At 35.0% G+C, this 16,034-nt stretch overlaps 1 protein-coding gene across 2 annotated transcripts in view; it reads left to right on the plus strand.

Moving 5' to 3' along the window:
• LOC127867724 (CUGBP Elav-like family member 3-A) overlaps positions 1-16,034 on the plus strand; it is a 148,074-nt gene that overhangs the window by 84,832 nt on the left and 47,208 nt on the right. For both annotated transcript variants that reach the window (XM_052409067.1, XM_052409066.1), the window contains exon 3: positions 11,948-11,996. In XM_052409067.1, the coding sequence (XP_052265027.1) occupies positions 11,948-11,996 (49 nt within the window). The remainder of the gene's footprint in view (positions 1-11,947; positions 11,997-16,034) is intronic.

Raw genomic sequence — 16,034 nt, forward strand, 5'->3', positions numbered from 1 at the left:
GATTCGCAAGGAGTGAATGCGAGTAATGACGTGCAAACAGCGCTTTACTTCTCCTCAACTGTATTGAAACCAGTTAAATAAATAAAAACACGGCAAACACTTTTTTTCCAACACACTGTGTTACAATTCGTTGTCTGTACTTTGCTGACTCTCCTTTTATTAAAGTTAACTTACCGGTAATATTTTAGTAATTTCTGTTTTACTTGTAGTACGAGCTTAGTGTTTGCGTTATTACTCTGGATTGTCTGACAAGTTTTCATATTTTTTTTTGGCACATAATAATGCAGCTAGGTTACATAGAGTTTAAAACATTAAGTGACCATTTTTTCTGGAAAGCTTTTCATAATCTTACCTGTAATTATGTACTTTTCCGTAAATTCACATTAGCTTGATTTCATAACTTGCTGTTGCATCAGTATCAGTATGTGTATTACTTCTATTTCTCTTGAATTTGATATCGACAGTGTGTGGACGTAAATGGGTGCACAAACCAGGTTATTCTCAAATGTGTCCAATATCTAAACAAATATCTAATAATTCTAATAAACGAAGTAAACTGGTTGACGTCTGGTTTGTAAACATGAAATTGGTCAATGTTACCCTCATGATTGGACAACGCACTGTGTTATGATGTTAAATGGATATTAAGAGTATTTACAATTCAAAACAAAACGTTTATTTTGGCATGGATTATAAATCAAGTTTATCGTTCGAAGTTTTTTTAATGTTTGATTTAAATTTGTTAACATTTTGCACTCATATCATCAAACGAATACTGGGAAATATAAAGATGCGCCTCTGAACTTATTGCTAAAAGCATCCATACTTACATTGAATTTTTTTAAAGAAAACCCCACGATTTGTCACACACTGAAAGTCGTTACTATCAGTCGTCTTCTCTACTTTTCAAAATCAAAATACTATATTTTGTAGAATCTGTCTTTAAAATATGTATAACAAATATATTAAACGAAATCGGCAAAAGCTCTTTGAAATATTGTAAAACATTGTGGAATCCTATCATGTCTTGAAATGCAGAAGTAATTCGGCATTTGAGCCAATGGTAAACTTTTATACACAAAACTTTCCGCTATTTCTAAAATAAATGGCTTCACAAATGCTAGACAAATTTCCTCAGGTGTTTCGCATTAGATGTGCGAACTATGCCTTTAACCATACGGCACATTGTTAGCATATTTAACAATGTGAATCCAAAATATCCCTTTAATGAACGTCATTTGAACGATACCAACAATTATCAATACAACTAACAATGCATTGTATCTTCGTTACGAAGTCGTAGTCAGTTAATTAAACGCTTAAAGCGGGTATATACGATTTAGTCAAATATTTATGAATTTATATAAACTGTGTAAAAAACGTATTATTTATATATTTCAATATAAATTAAAATAAAAGTTGAGAAGAACATGTGTCGAAAAATGCGAAATAAGCCAGATATTTAATTCTGAAATTGAAAACGGCTGTACAGCCGAATTCGCCAGCATGTATACCATACATGTACGATGTGAATCTAAACTTAGTTTAACGGTTTATTTGAATTCCTGCAACGATATCTATTCATACGACACACGAACTCCAATCCTAATACAAAGACGAATGCTTCGGTTATTGTAGGAAAATATGTACGTCACAATCGGCTCGGGCCGCTAATTTGTCTTTGCTGCATTTTATGAAATTCGGCTTTAATGTATAATTTATCTTGCCTATTTTGTGTAATTGTAACATATTCTATCAATATATTACAATTAAACACATATAAATAATCGTATATACCCGCTTTAAAGTAACATTACTACTCCAAATCAACGAAAATTGTGTACACTATTTCGTGAAATAAAGCTTATGGCAATTGCCGAAATTTCAACGTCAGATGTGGTCTGGTAAAATAGATGTGTGTAGATACAAAATGCTCGTTTTAATTATTGTTCTGCATGGTTCCATTTTAGTGTTCGTGTGTCGTATGAATAGTTATATTCGCGGGAAATCAACATGGAATTAATTGTGTCACAAATAAATAAAAACGAGCATTTTGTATCTACAAAAATCTTTGTAATCATACAATATCCAGCGTTGAAATTGTGGCTTTTGCTATAAGGAACACTGATTGTTTAGGTGTTAACTTTATTTTACGAAATACTTTACGAAATTATCGTTTATTTTGAGCGTTATAGAGACTTTAAATGTACGACAATTAGACACGATTATCCACCACCTCTACGGGAGTGCAATCTGTTGACGCTTAACAAGTGTGGCATAGTAAAGAAACACGCCCATCACCATCTCATAGCTATTATCTTCCTATCTTATTATTTCAAGTCTCCGTGAAGAATCACACCGGTAGTTAATGTATTAAGTATTCTTTTTAAAATCTTCTCCCGAGATTGAAAACTGATGTTCTCCCATAAAAGCTATAAAACTGAGATCACGCGGGGTTTTGTTTGCAAGAGCTCATACTCGGTTAATGTGTTGTTAATTTAAATAGTTAGTGCACGTTTCGTCTTCAATTAAAAGACTTTGGAAACCGGGCTCCTAATTGAAAACAGGAATAGTTCAAATGTGCGAGGAACCGTTATGCAACTGTCTGTAAACACGGAACCCGGTGTTTATTTTTTTTACTTTTAAAGGGGCCTTTTCACAGATTTTGGCATTTTTTAAACTTATTCATTAAATGCTTTATATTGATAAATGTAAACATTGGATCGTAAAAGCTCCAGTAAAAAATCAAGAAAAAAATTAAAAAAGGAAAAGAACATTGCCCGGAGCAGGTTTCGAACCAGTGACCCCTGGAGTGCTGCCAGAGTCCTGAAGTAAAAACGCTTTAGCCTACTGAGCTATTCCGCCGAGTACACAGTTGTACGTATTTTATACCTCATATAAGCAATCTTCGTAGTTTCACAAAATTTAACGACAAAAACAGAACTCTCCAAATTATTCAATCGTTTCGCGTTGCAACGCTTTATAATTTTTAGGTTTTCAAATCGTCAAAAGATGCATATAATAGCTATAATAGAGCATGGTTAATGTTCAGTATTACTGTTTCCTCACAAATATCATAACTAAAACGAAAACTTACGAATCTGAAACAACTTTTGTCAATTTTGTCAATTTACCAAAGCGTGAAAAGATCCCTTTAACGTAGCAAAATCCCGCATTAAAAATAGCTCATCGTGCAAACCGCGTTTTGCTATGAATTTCATTATTAGAGTTGATGTCTGCCTTACTTGTATTAATATCAGTATGATTGTATGTGATATGGTGCGAAGATAATTATCTATAAAGCTTATCATTTACGATATTGCTCATTTTAATGGTGTTGTGACAGGAATAATTTTGCATTTAAGTTATCCGGACGCAGACAATGCAAACACCATCAAACGATAAAGTTTCTTGAATGAAACCGTAGTTTATGGTTATGCAACATATGCATCTTGAAAATTCTTTCTAACATTGTAATGAGTGGAAAACTTATCATGCAGAATAAATAGATAAATGAGAACGCATAACTTAGATACACATGTATAACCTTTATAGTACATATCAAGGATATATGACAGAAGAATCAGATCTTATAATTTTAGTAATAATCACGACTTAATCCTATGTGCATATGATCGATATAAATGGACAAATATGCCTTGCCAATTTGTGAAGTATATGCACTTCTTAGTGTAAGCAGTTAGGCGTTATTATTTAATTAAGACTGTACGACAGATCATGACTGAGAATAAAAAACAGAACACTATTGGTTGTCTAAAGGGAATAATAAATATTGGTTGTCTAACAAATCACAAATCACATATACTTTCGAATGTAAATAGCAAATGTCCGCTTTTAAGAAAGAAAGTAATTTATCTGTTTTGCTATTTAAATTTGCAATAAATGACAAGGGATGCGGATGCTAACAATTCTGTCAGATTCGGTCTTCAAATACTGGGAAATATTGATTCAGTTCTGTCATATAATATAGCATTTTATTAAAAACGAAACGAATTTCTTCATACGGTTTCCTTACAAGTTGCAAGTGGAATTCGGATTTTGAACCACGCGATTAGTCTCGAAAATAGTTATAACTTGTTCATGATTTACATATGAAATTAAGGCTCATGGGAAAAAGAAATGCAAGCAGAATGTTTTATTTGCATTTACATTAATGACAAACTTTATTTATGAACAACTTTAATTTTATTTTTTAACATTTACCATTTTAGTTGTGTGTGAAAAGATAATCACATTCACCTTAAAGTTGCACCTCGCCAGCTTTGTTGGACCTTTTTCTATTGATTGTCTGGTGAATAAATCACTCAGGAGGAGGAAATACACGGAGCCTATCATAAACTTCCACGACGACCTTCCAGGTCAGCCGAGAAACCGCGAGATCTCAAATGGGACTATGTTTCTGACAGCCACGTGCCAGTCACGTGCGGCCGAAATAGGTCACGTGCGACCACGAACTGGTTTGATAATGTGTCACAATCGTAGTTCAGACAAAGAAGTTGCACGTGTTTCGTTTGATTGATCGCGTTGTAAAATATTTGTGTTGTTAGTGTAAGATAGATTCATTTTATTTTTTTATAATAACGGTATTTCTTTAAACAATCGGGATGGTTTGTTTATTGTGTACAACAGTAACAGACACAGCATTGCTTTTTGTAAAGAAATAACTGTCAATAAAATAATCTAAAGTGCTTTCGAACCAACATAAACGCTCAACATCTGGTATATTTTCAAACGGACAGATATAATTTTAAACCCTTAAACGTGATGTTTTATAATTCATAAATATTATTTGCGACGATTAAACGCGATTGTCAATATAACGTCAATGTAAATTGTAATTCGTTTAAGATGATTTGCAGCACGTAAAACATGTAGGTATGTAACAAGGTTGCCATGAAATTGAATCGCTTAAAATTTTTGGTAGTCTGAGTAACAATTCGATAAATGTATTCAAGGCTTATCGAATTCTAAGCCGATTACTCAACTCGTTCTAATGACTTAGTAACTGGACCCGGGTTACCGTTAAGCTCAGATTTTCCTTATTTCCCACAGGTGATAAAGGTTCAATTTTTCTGATCTAAGCAAAATGGCGCCGTATCTCCTGTGGTTTCATACTGTATAAAACTGTTCGCTAATATTATTACCGTTTTTTTCAGAATCACCTGGTAGTACTATTTACCAAATAACCGTAATTCATCTACGTACGAAAAAAGTAGGACCGTTTTAGTAACGTTATTTATCATATTATACATCTGGATTATTAATAGGTAATGTTTGGAAAAGTTCATGCGAACTAGTCAGTCTTATGGAGACGATAATAAACCACCTTCTTCGTAATTTTCAATATGCGCATTAATCTTATAACTATTTCGCCCTAGTAAACAAAGCTCGACTATTCGACCCAAACTATCGTCCCAATATATGTATATCGCCCTGCTATTTCCCGTTTTGCATGTCTTCATTTTATTGATTGATGCACGTTTAAGTGTCAAATAGTGAAATGGGATGGATAATTATGTTAATTTTAATTAAAAAAATTATTCTTTGATTAATTACAAAGTAACATAAATGGAACACGAAGCAAGCCGACAAGAAATTCAATTAATCTTGTCTTAAAATCTCTTCTCGCTGATTCGATTTAATGTTACTGTTGAGTAGCCATATATCGCATATTGAAGTTACTTGGTAGAAATTATGAAATATAGAGTTCAAAGTTTTTTTAAGAAATAAATCAAATGCGGTCAAAGGTCGATTGCATTATGATACGTAGTGTACACACTGGGTGATACGGGACAGTGTAATCACCGCAAATAATTGAATGTTGGCAAACAATATTCATTTTCCAACTTTAACTGTGACATTGACTTTTCATTTAAGTTTATGTAAATACATGTATTGACATAAACATAAGAGTTATTCAAACAATTAAATGGACAAATATCTCTGAATCCTAATAGTAATTTAGGTTACACTAATTGTGTTTATATCATGTAATTAGCAGCCGAAGTGCAATAAAATTAATGTAAAGCTCGGGCTTTTCCGCATTTAGGTGTATTTCCATATAGTAGTCGAAATTCCTCAGGTGTTTCGCATTATATGAGCAATTATGCATTTAACAGTGGCGAATTGTTCGCATGCTTGTTCGAGTATCTTATGAAAGTCTTTGTGTGTGCACTTAAACGAATTATGAATAACTTTTGGACACGACTGAAGATTCAGGGTCATTAAAACCTTTTAAAAAAACAATCCTTAGAATCGACCGCTCCAAATCGTTGACCCCATATTTATGAATAAGTTTGTGTCTGTTGTATAGTTGTTTGTTGTGTCGAGTGCATGCGTTCTGTCACACTTGCAATTGGGTCCTTGCTACAAAATGAAGAAAAACCTTCTAAAATGTTTTATTTCCGATTAGCTTTCTGCAGACTCAGACTCAGAAAACAAAACATAATCATAAAGTCGTATAGTTGTCTGACAAAACACATGCACATTTTCAAATTATAATATTCTTATAATGGGTGCGCTTTTATTATATAAATTAATTGACATTAATGTATTTTTAATGCAATTAATGACAAAGCGGGGGGATTTATGGACCACGATTCTGACAGTTTTGGCCGTCAAATACTGGAATTTATCGATTTGTTGCTGCAATACAGCATTTTATTACGAAACGAAAGGATTTTGTACTATGGTTTATAGCAAATTGTAGTGGGATTCCGTCCGAGATCTTAAAAGTAAACTGCGTTTAGTCTGCAATACAGATTATACTGTTCGCTCACGGCATGGATGCATTATTATAAGGAATTATTGATATGAACGAATGTTACATATAAATGGATACAGACGATTGGCTGTGCTTTAGTGCCGTTGTTGGTACATTCTCTTCTTAACTAGTCGATACGGGTTCAATCCCCGCTACCCGTCACCATACCGGACATGTGCAGTCTCCTCCGGGTACTCCGGCTTCTTCTTAACACAAGACCACACCAAAATTGAAAATAATTTAATAACCACTCAATAGCTGCGAATTGCAGCCATAATTAAGTAAGTAAATTAGGTGTGCATGGACACACATATGGTACACTCATAATGGAGCCTCGGGCGCGCAGGAACCTCATAAACATCTGAATGCACACACATGGGTTACACTGAATGAAGTTTTCAAGTTGAAGATTTATCCGGAAAGCATTCGTCGTGTTATTGTCTGGGGAAAAAAAAAGACAAGGTATAACAGTCGGAAACTATTTCTATTTACGACCCGTTGGAACAATATGATCACATGAGTGGCACGTGGCGCTCTCGTTCTCACAGGGTTTATGTTTATCGCAGACACGTGAACGTCACGTTCGGTCACGTGCGTTCGATAGGGTCATATGTGGGCACGTGAGGGTTTGCGTACGTTATGCTTGCTTGTTTTCAAGTAAAGACTCGAATTCAAATGAAGGCTCTAAATGTTAAATCGTTATTTTGATGCGCCAGGGAAAATGTGATATTATTAATTGTAATTTAAAGCAAAACTTCTTTCATCGTATCTTATACCTGCGTGTTTCTGCAATTTCACGTTTGCTTAGTTTCATTTCTTGTCGGTGGATCATTATCTTAAGGTTCATTATTTTAATTTCCCTTGAGTCGCGGGGGATGACAATAGTTGTTTGAGGATTGATGCAAGTAATACGAAATATCATGTTACTATGGAAAATGGAATGCCAGGTTTTAATGAAGAAAACCTAAGGGTTAACGTTAGATAAAAACATGTGAGTGATAAATTAGGATTCATTTATTAAGATGAAAGTTTGCAATTTATCTTGTAGCTATTGTAATTCACATCTAAATTTTATAGCAAAGGTGTATGCTTTTTGGATTAAAACAAAACGAGTTAACTGTTTACATGTATGCTGACGTTATATTATTGTATTCTTTTACGAATTCTTAGTGCTATTGCATTTAGTATCAATTATCTAATAAGAAACAGCATGTACACAAAATTATGTATAAACCACTGACCATTGTCCATATTTCAGACGAAATATTTGAAGTTTGTATGTGTCATGTACATGTTTAAAAAGTGAAAAATATACAAAAAGGTATTCCGTAAATCTAGGAGTTGCTGTATTTCTTTTAACTTATGCGATTTATCTACACAAAAACACATTTTCAGTCGTGTTTCTTATATCACTCTTGTAATAAAAACGTTTCAATGCAACAAAAGGAATTATAAGGATTACTCGTAAAGTACCTTGATACAAGATCTCCACTTCGAAATCTGTTCACTTGCAGCCTTTGCCACGTGCGTTTTCTCAGATAATTAGAATGTCCTTTCTTGGCAAGGATCATGGTACAAGATCCGTGTTAAGCGACAATTTTCTCTTAATTAGCACGTGAATAATTTAAAATTGCGTCGTCTAAAACGACCTTCTACAAAATATCGCTTTGAATTTAGAAGTAATTTAAATGCCGTAAAATAACAGATAGCAGGTAAAGACGGGTAGCTATGGCGACCAAAACAACAATGTGTTTGAGCGTTGAATAAATCGTCGAGTTTGTTGGATAACGCGAGTCCATGGTTTGGTGACACGTTGCTTGAAGAGAGTGGACATTTCAGGGTGTTATATTTTTTATGTTTAGAGTGTATGGGTGATTTATCGCGTGATTTTCTCTGTTGCAAGCATGCAAGTGGAATTATGGTGTAAGTGACATTATAAAACACCAGAATTGTGATTTTGCTTTTGAGCCGCTTGAAAACCAACACAATTTATACCGGAAATTAAGGCATAGACTTTTACTTGTTTAGTTGCGGGAAGAAATGCTCCTGTCTCGTCCTTACTACGTCCAAGCTGGTTTAAATTACACCCTCAGCACGGTAAGGAGTTCACAGTCGGTTGTTTATTCGCTTGCAGATAAATGTATTAGGACTGTACGGTCGGGTCTGTATTTCGAAGTTTATTAGGTACTTTCGCGCCTGAGGCCGCATTATGTGTGTACCCGGAGTGTGTCCCGCACTCCACTTAATAAATTTACTTAATTTACGAACTGTTAAACGAACTTTGAATTATAGCTGAAATTTCGAGCTATTTAGTTGTATCTCAAAGATTTTCAGTTTTGATATGGTCTTGTTTTGTGGGGAAAGCCGGCGTATCCGGAAGAAACCCCACTTGACCAAATTGGTGACCTTCAACCGAACACACAGTGAGAATGGCGTATACCAACCACTGCGCTAACCGCACAGCCAGATGATACGGTCACTACGATAAAGGTTAAAGAAAGATTGCTACGACAATGATTAAGTACGGCTGTTTACTTGGGGTTGAAGACTTCCTTATAAATATTATTAAGGGTGTACAGCTTCCACGTGTTCAGTCTGTTCGAATGAAGCGGTGTTTCGAGTGTTAGTTCCGTGAGAGATGTTTGGAGTGTGTGGAAACACAAAGACATATATTAAAGCTACCATGTTATCTCTCTCGGGACATAAAGAAAAACACATGTTTCTGGAATGTCAAATTTGAAACTCAAATTAATAAACTGAAATTGTAACGTCATATTAAGAATTCAGTTTATACAACAGTATGTTACATGTTTTCCAATTTTAACGTGATTTCCGAGGCATAAGTGTACTTGTCATATTATGCAGAAAGTCTTACCGACAGTATCCGCTGGATTCTCTGTAAGCCTGTGTCATGCATATAAATGAAAATATCCGAAGCCATGCCTTTTCTAGGCTTAGACGGTAAATGCTTACACGTACTTTTTCCTTGTGATGAACATTTTCTCCGTCGATATTTGCTAGCTTCCGTCCTTAATGGACGGGAATGATTACATTAGTCAACATTATGGCTCCCGGTCGCATGCACTCGCAGCTGATATAGAGTGCAGTGACAGGGGAAGGTAATGCAGAACAATTGCATTAGCTCATATGCGGAGTGCTTTGCTAGAAAATATTAATATCATTTCCTGAATGTATTTCTGTTAACCAGGCTCATTGCGTGGAATATTTGCGTCAACCCTTTGAATGCTTGGAAATTTGTCGTCTGCTAAGATGTCGTCTGCTGAATTTCTAAAATTAGCATTTTCTTCGATTTTTTTTCAGAATAGCAAACAGTTTGGATCCTGATGAGACGCCACGTTTTGTGGCGTCTCATCTGGATCCAAACTGTTTGCAAAGGTCTTCAAAATTCGTTCTAGCACTGAAAGGGTTAAGCCCAAGATACGACCTCTATTGCGACCGAAAGGGCTTGTCGACGTCTCAGTGCAAAACTAATAAAATAACATGAATTTAGAATCGGTAAAAAGGCAAAATATACTGAAGTAAACCAAACTATGGAAAGCAAAAAACACTGTTATAACAAAGTATTTAATGTGAAAATTGGCATAAGAAAAAAAAACACTCAAAGCTAGATATTTATATTATTTAGGTTTTGCAACGAGGAATTTTTAAACAAATAGATACCCAGATAAAATAACTGATAATATTCATCTAAACAAAAATTAAATACTTAGAGGGACGATGGCGAGTTGTGGGTTCTGATCTTTCGATTGATGCCCAGCGCGGACCCAAACGTCAGACTTCAAATGAACCGTTCAACATTGATACGCGTTGAAAACGCGTTGACTGCACTGAAGCGGTAACAAACGTCAATTGGCCGAGTGATACATTGAGCGGGTTGTTGTATCCTTCATCTATTAGAAGCGGGTAAATTATATTAAAAGTAAAGTAACAGAAATTCGCTGATATTTGGTGAATATGAAGTGCTTAAGAATCAACGAATCATTCTGGTGATGGTTTCTCTTCTACTGAAAGCTCGGCAGTCGAATATTTGGTGGTATGAAGGGACCACCTTCGTATATATAGGAAAAAGAACGCGTAATGCTAAGTATTTATTTAATTATGGTGTTAAATGAAACATTCACTTTTATAAACAGAGCTACTGGTATTTCAGATCAAAAGTAGAGCACTGAGGCACAGGTATACATGTATAATGGTTTCTAACGTTTTTACCTCTGTTTATGGTTATGCGTTAATCAATACTATAAAGCTGTGATTGACATTTAATTCAAACAATTATATGTTATTACTTCACAGACTATGGATTTGCAGTAAAACAATTCCTAAATGTTAATACGATAATAAGGAGAAACGGTTATTGCTTCTGTTTTCCTAGGTTTTTACTCCGCAGACATACTTACGACTATGAAACGTGCTTCGTTTATCGTCGTTTTTTTAAACCTCGCAGACACATAACTTATGTTAATTTAGATCTACAAAAGAGAATTACAACACAGGTGTTTCCACAAAAAAGGCTTAAAGACATTACTATTTCTTGCACAATGTTTAGGTTCAAAAAGAAATGTTGGTTAAATGTTCACCTACTCAAATAATAATCCTATTCTAGCATATCTAGTGATTTTGTAATGACTAACCATACAGGTTTGGTTGAGTAACTGTTTTGTTTTCATCCGCACAGCAAAAAAGGAATAAGGATTCAACTGACAAGTTGTGCATATGTTGACATTCGGCCAGTAGTAGTAGTATCGGTAGGTTTTTAGTTCGTGTCGTCATCGTTGCAGTGGTAGATTTTTAGCAGCTATATAGTTATCAGCAGCAATAGTAAAAGTAGCAGTAGGAGTTGTAGCGTTAGTAGAAGTAGGAGTTGTAGCGTTAGTAGTAGTAGGAGTTGTAGCGTTAGTAGTAGTAGGAGTTGTAGCGTTAGTAGTAGTAGGAGTTGTAGCGTTAGTAGTAGTAGGAGTTGTAGCGTTAGTAGTAGTAGGAGTTGTAGCGTTAGTAGTTTAATTATGAGCCATCCGTTGATGCCGATATTTCTTCAAGCCATTTACACTAAAATCAATGCGAATAGAAACAGCATCAACCGAAACAACATAGCAAAGCATTGATGTGCATTGAGTTACAGATAAATCCATTTTCTATTTACAGATGAATCGTCCGATACAAGTCAAACCAGCGGACAGCGAAAGTAGAGCGGGTCAGTAACCTCCCTTTGTTTATTCCCCAGACTAAAAGTTACTAATAGCGAGTGAATTTCAAATTCAGAAAATAATTTTGACACTTTCGATTTTGTCTTGCACAACCGTTACATACATCCCAATCCCCAATTCACCTTACCTGCATTGCGTTAGCCATTACCGTCACAAGTAAAGTAATTCTACATCTGAAAGGAGTTTGTTTTATTTTATGATTTTTCTTATAATCGCTGGAATATGCGACATTAATAGTAACTCTGTTATTTAAACATTACACAATAAAAACAATAATCGAATTGTTCATCACGTGGTTGTAATAACGTCAGGGATTTTATTTGATCTTCGAAACTATTCAAATCTCAGAGCTGCTTCGAATACTGCCCCAACTAGCGCGGTTTTGTCATCTGATCATAACATTCAAAATGGCGACACGATACCATCAGATCTGCGCATGTTTGCATGATGACATGCTTATTAATGCCCAAGAATACGTTAGTTTACATCTTGGACGTGATTCGATATGTCAAGAAGAGTTCCAAAAACATACACCGTAGTTATCACTTTTATTAGTTACCCCATTTATAATGATGTATTAAACATTAGGTGCTTTTTATAAACGCATGCGGTCCTCAAATTGACTAATTAACATGTTTACAGGTCTATTAGTGTTTTTCTTCTAATTTGCACGTGGAACAAAGTGGCATATATCCACGGGTTTATGGTTATGTCATTTAAACTAGGGTGACCTCAACGATGATGTCAATTGATGAATAATCATTTGGCACGAGGAGATATTACACTAAAAAGTTGCTTTACCTAGAGACGAGTTGAGTTCCAAATAAGAACAATTGTACAGAGTTGCATGAACAAAATCCTTTCGTCAAATTTAATTTTTTCACTGAGAAAAAGAATTTACCGGGTAAACATAAATTTGCCTGTGAAATAACGGTATCCTTAACCCTTTGCATGCTGGGAAATTTGTCGTCTGCTAAAATGTCGTCTGCAGAATTTCTAAAATTAGCATTGTCTTAGTTTTTTTTTCAAAGACTACTATCAGAATAGCAAAAAGTTTGGATCCTGATGAGTCTGTGGCGTCTCATCTGGATCCAAACTGTTTGCAAAGGCCTTCAAAATTCGGTTCCAGCACTGAAAGAGTTAATTTGCGACTCATGCAACCGATAGCATTCACGTGCCTGTATTATTATTCTTAAATCATGACGCGTTATTGTCAGAATGAAAATACCAATGTTGTTTTGATATACATTTTACAATATCAAAGGAACTATCATTGGCACTTGTGTACTGAATGCGCACGCAAGATTTGGCATTCCATTTACTCAACTCCCATATTTCGTCCAGAGTTATAAGTCGTTGATTTAAAAGCCATGTGCACTCGACGTAATTGTGCACCCTTGATTTTCACTTCATTTCGTAACTGAAGAGCAAGAAGTCTCTATTGACCTGTCTTGCACATGTGCAGATATGTATTTTTGGCATCCAATGGTCGACTTCCATGCGCTTTACATCATCCAGTAGAGTGGATGCTGAGGAAATTTCAGTCTTGAAACGTTTGTTTATTCTTCAATTTAATGACTTCCGGCTGCTTTTGGATATCTTCTGTCAACATCGATTAAGTCTGAGAAATCCAGTATGCGATGCGCACGTTCCATGCCATGCGACTCAGGTGCCTGTTTGAAGAACAGCAACTCCAAGGAATTCTCGCTTTTCTTAAGTTTTAAGTTTGAATATCGATTGTGTCTTGAAAACACAAGGTTTATGAGATACTTGTAGGCAGCACTGTGACTAGGTGTTTTTTTAGAAAACCCACTTGCAATATCAGTTTCTCCAATTTGCTGTGAAACATTTATAAATAGTTGCGATTTATAAAGACCCTGTTTGGGGGCTGATTTCAACAACGGTAACAAGTTCAAAACGAATCAACAACTATGTTGTACCCATTAGCTAAACTGATTTTGTCAACATGTACTCTACCATTGAACTGGTTTGTGTGGAGTTGTTAATAAAGCTGTAAAGCGCGTGCAGGGATCTCAAGAAGCTTTTAAAATGAGTGGTATTTCCTTGAAATAATCATGATCATACCGTTATTTGAATACATCTCTAATGTACATTTTCACGAACTGGTCGGAAAATACGATGCGTTAAAACGATAGAGCTGAATGTAGAAATAAAATCAACATATATGGTCGTTACAATGCGGTATTGGTTGCAGATCATAAAATGTAATTGTATGGGCTGACTGAACAAGACACTGTTGATGGTTTCAGTTATTGAAACAAAAACTCGGTTGTACTTTCTTGTACGATAATTTGAAACAAAATTTCCGGTTTTTCTTAGATCGTTTGTCAACCTTTAATGAATTCAGTGGCTGCTATTTCCTTTCCGCCAATTTGCTGTGTAACATTACGGACACGATCCTGAGGCTTAGAGACCGTGTTTTATTGGCAGATTTCAAATACAGAAGGAAACAAGTTGTTAACGTATAAAACACTTCTTTCGCTCATTAGTTGAGCTATAATTGTGTCCATGCAATCTTCTAACGAGAACTGATTTGGTTTGATGTTATGATTATAATATATACCGGAAGTGCGAAACAGAGGCGTGTATCGTCAAAATGTAATAGATAATATACATCATGCAATTTCGTATTTTTTTACAACAACTGAACAAGACCTCTATGATTATTTCAATTATAATAAACTTCGCGTATCATCACTTGAAACAAAAACAGCGTTTCTGAGTTCGTTTGTCAGCCTTTAATCAATTCAGCGGTTGGAATATTCCTTTCGCCGAATCGATTTGAAATACATGTATTATGAAAACGATCATGAGGCTTAAAAGGCTATAATTTTCGGCTCATTAGCTGAGCTAATTTTATCATCATGTAATCATCCTATGCAATGATTTTTCAAGGATTTGTTAAAAGTGCTAAGTGCGTGGTGGGGTAAAGCTTTAGAAAGTTACGCAAATTATATTGTTTTGAAATAGAATATACTGGTAACAATTGCCACGGCATCATTTAAATATAGCTGCAATATTTGTTTTACGAAAAGACCAAAATTGACGAAAGTGTTAATAAATAGTAGTGCTGCACCGAATCCTAAATTTCAATCGGATCCGAATTCGAATCCAAAGGCTCGGATATCGAATATCGGTTCGAATCCTAATTTGAAAGTAAAATACGCAAAATAAATTATAATGTATATTGTTATAACCAAAATTATGTTTTGAAACATCAGAACGTATATATGTCTTATGAGAAAAGTAATTAACTTGTATTAGTATTATATACTTTACAGCTACTAATATTTATACTACTTTAGCAGCATTAGTAGATGCAGCTGCAGCCGCAACAGCAGTAGTGGAAGCAGAAATAACGACATCAAAAACAAAAACAAATACTAAGTAGATGACAAAATTGACTTACGTTGTTCGAAAAAAAATATATACCCGGGTCCAGATTCCGCAAATTTCTCAAAATCGCACATACACGAAATAGTGTAAGCATTTTAACGACAAACATTAATAATAATGTCTCATAATTAACACATGTATGTTAGTCAGATATAATATGAATAACGCTGTATTTTAACAAGCAAAAAACGCGTCACACGCAATCTGCAATAAGTATTAATAAAATACTTCGTAACGACCACTTATAAGCCAGAATTAGTATGCGGATAAAACCCAAAATGCTTCCACACCGAGGATTTTAATTGTTTATGTGCATCGCGATTTTTCTTCTGCGCCATTTTGCACCATCGAAAACGAAAGTAGACTGTGTAGTACCATGTTTTTGTCGAAAAAGAAGCGATAATTGTGACAAACTACATACCAGTCAGCCTTTCAAACAGAAAGAAACAATTTAACGAAACGTACTAGGGCGAAAGAAACAATTAACGCAAACGAAAGGTTAAACTCAAATAAGATCCGGATTCGAAACCGATTTTACCAATCACGGTTAGATCCGCGAATCCTCGTTTGGATCCGAGAATCTCATATATTTCGGATATGCGGTGCAG

Source organism: Dreissena polymorpha, chromosome 2 (genome assembly GCF_020536995.1).
Source record: "Dreissena polymorpha isolate Duluth1 chromosome 2, UMN_Dpol_1.0, whole genome shotgun sequence".
Lineage (NCBI taxonomy): Eukaryota > Metazoa > Mollusca > Bivalvia > Myida > Dreissenidae > Dreissena > Dreissena polymorpha.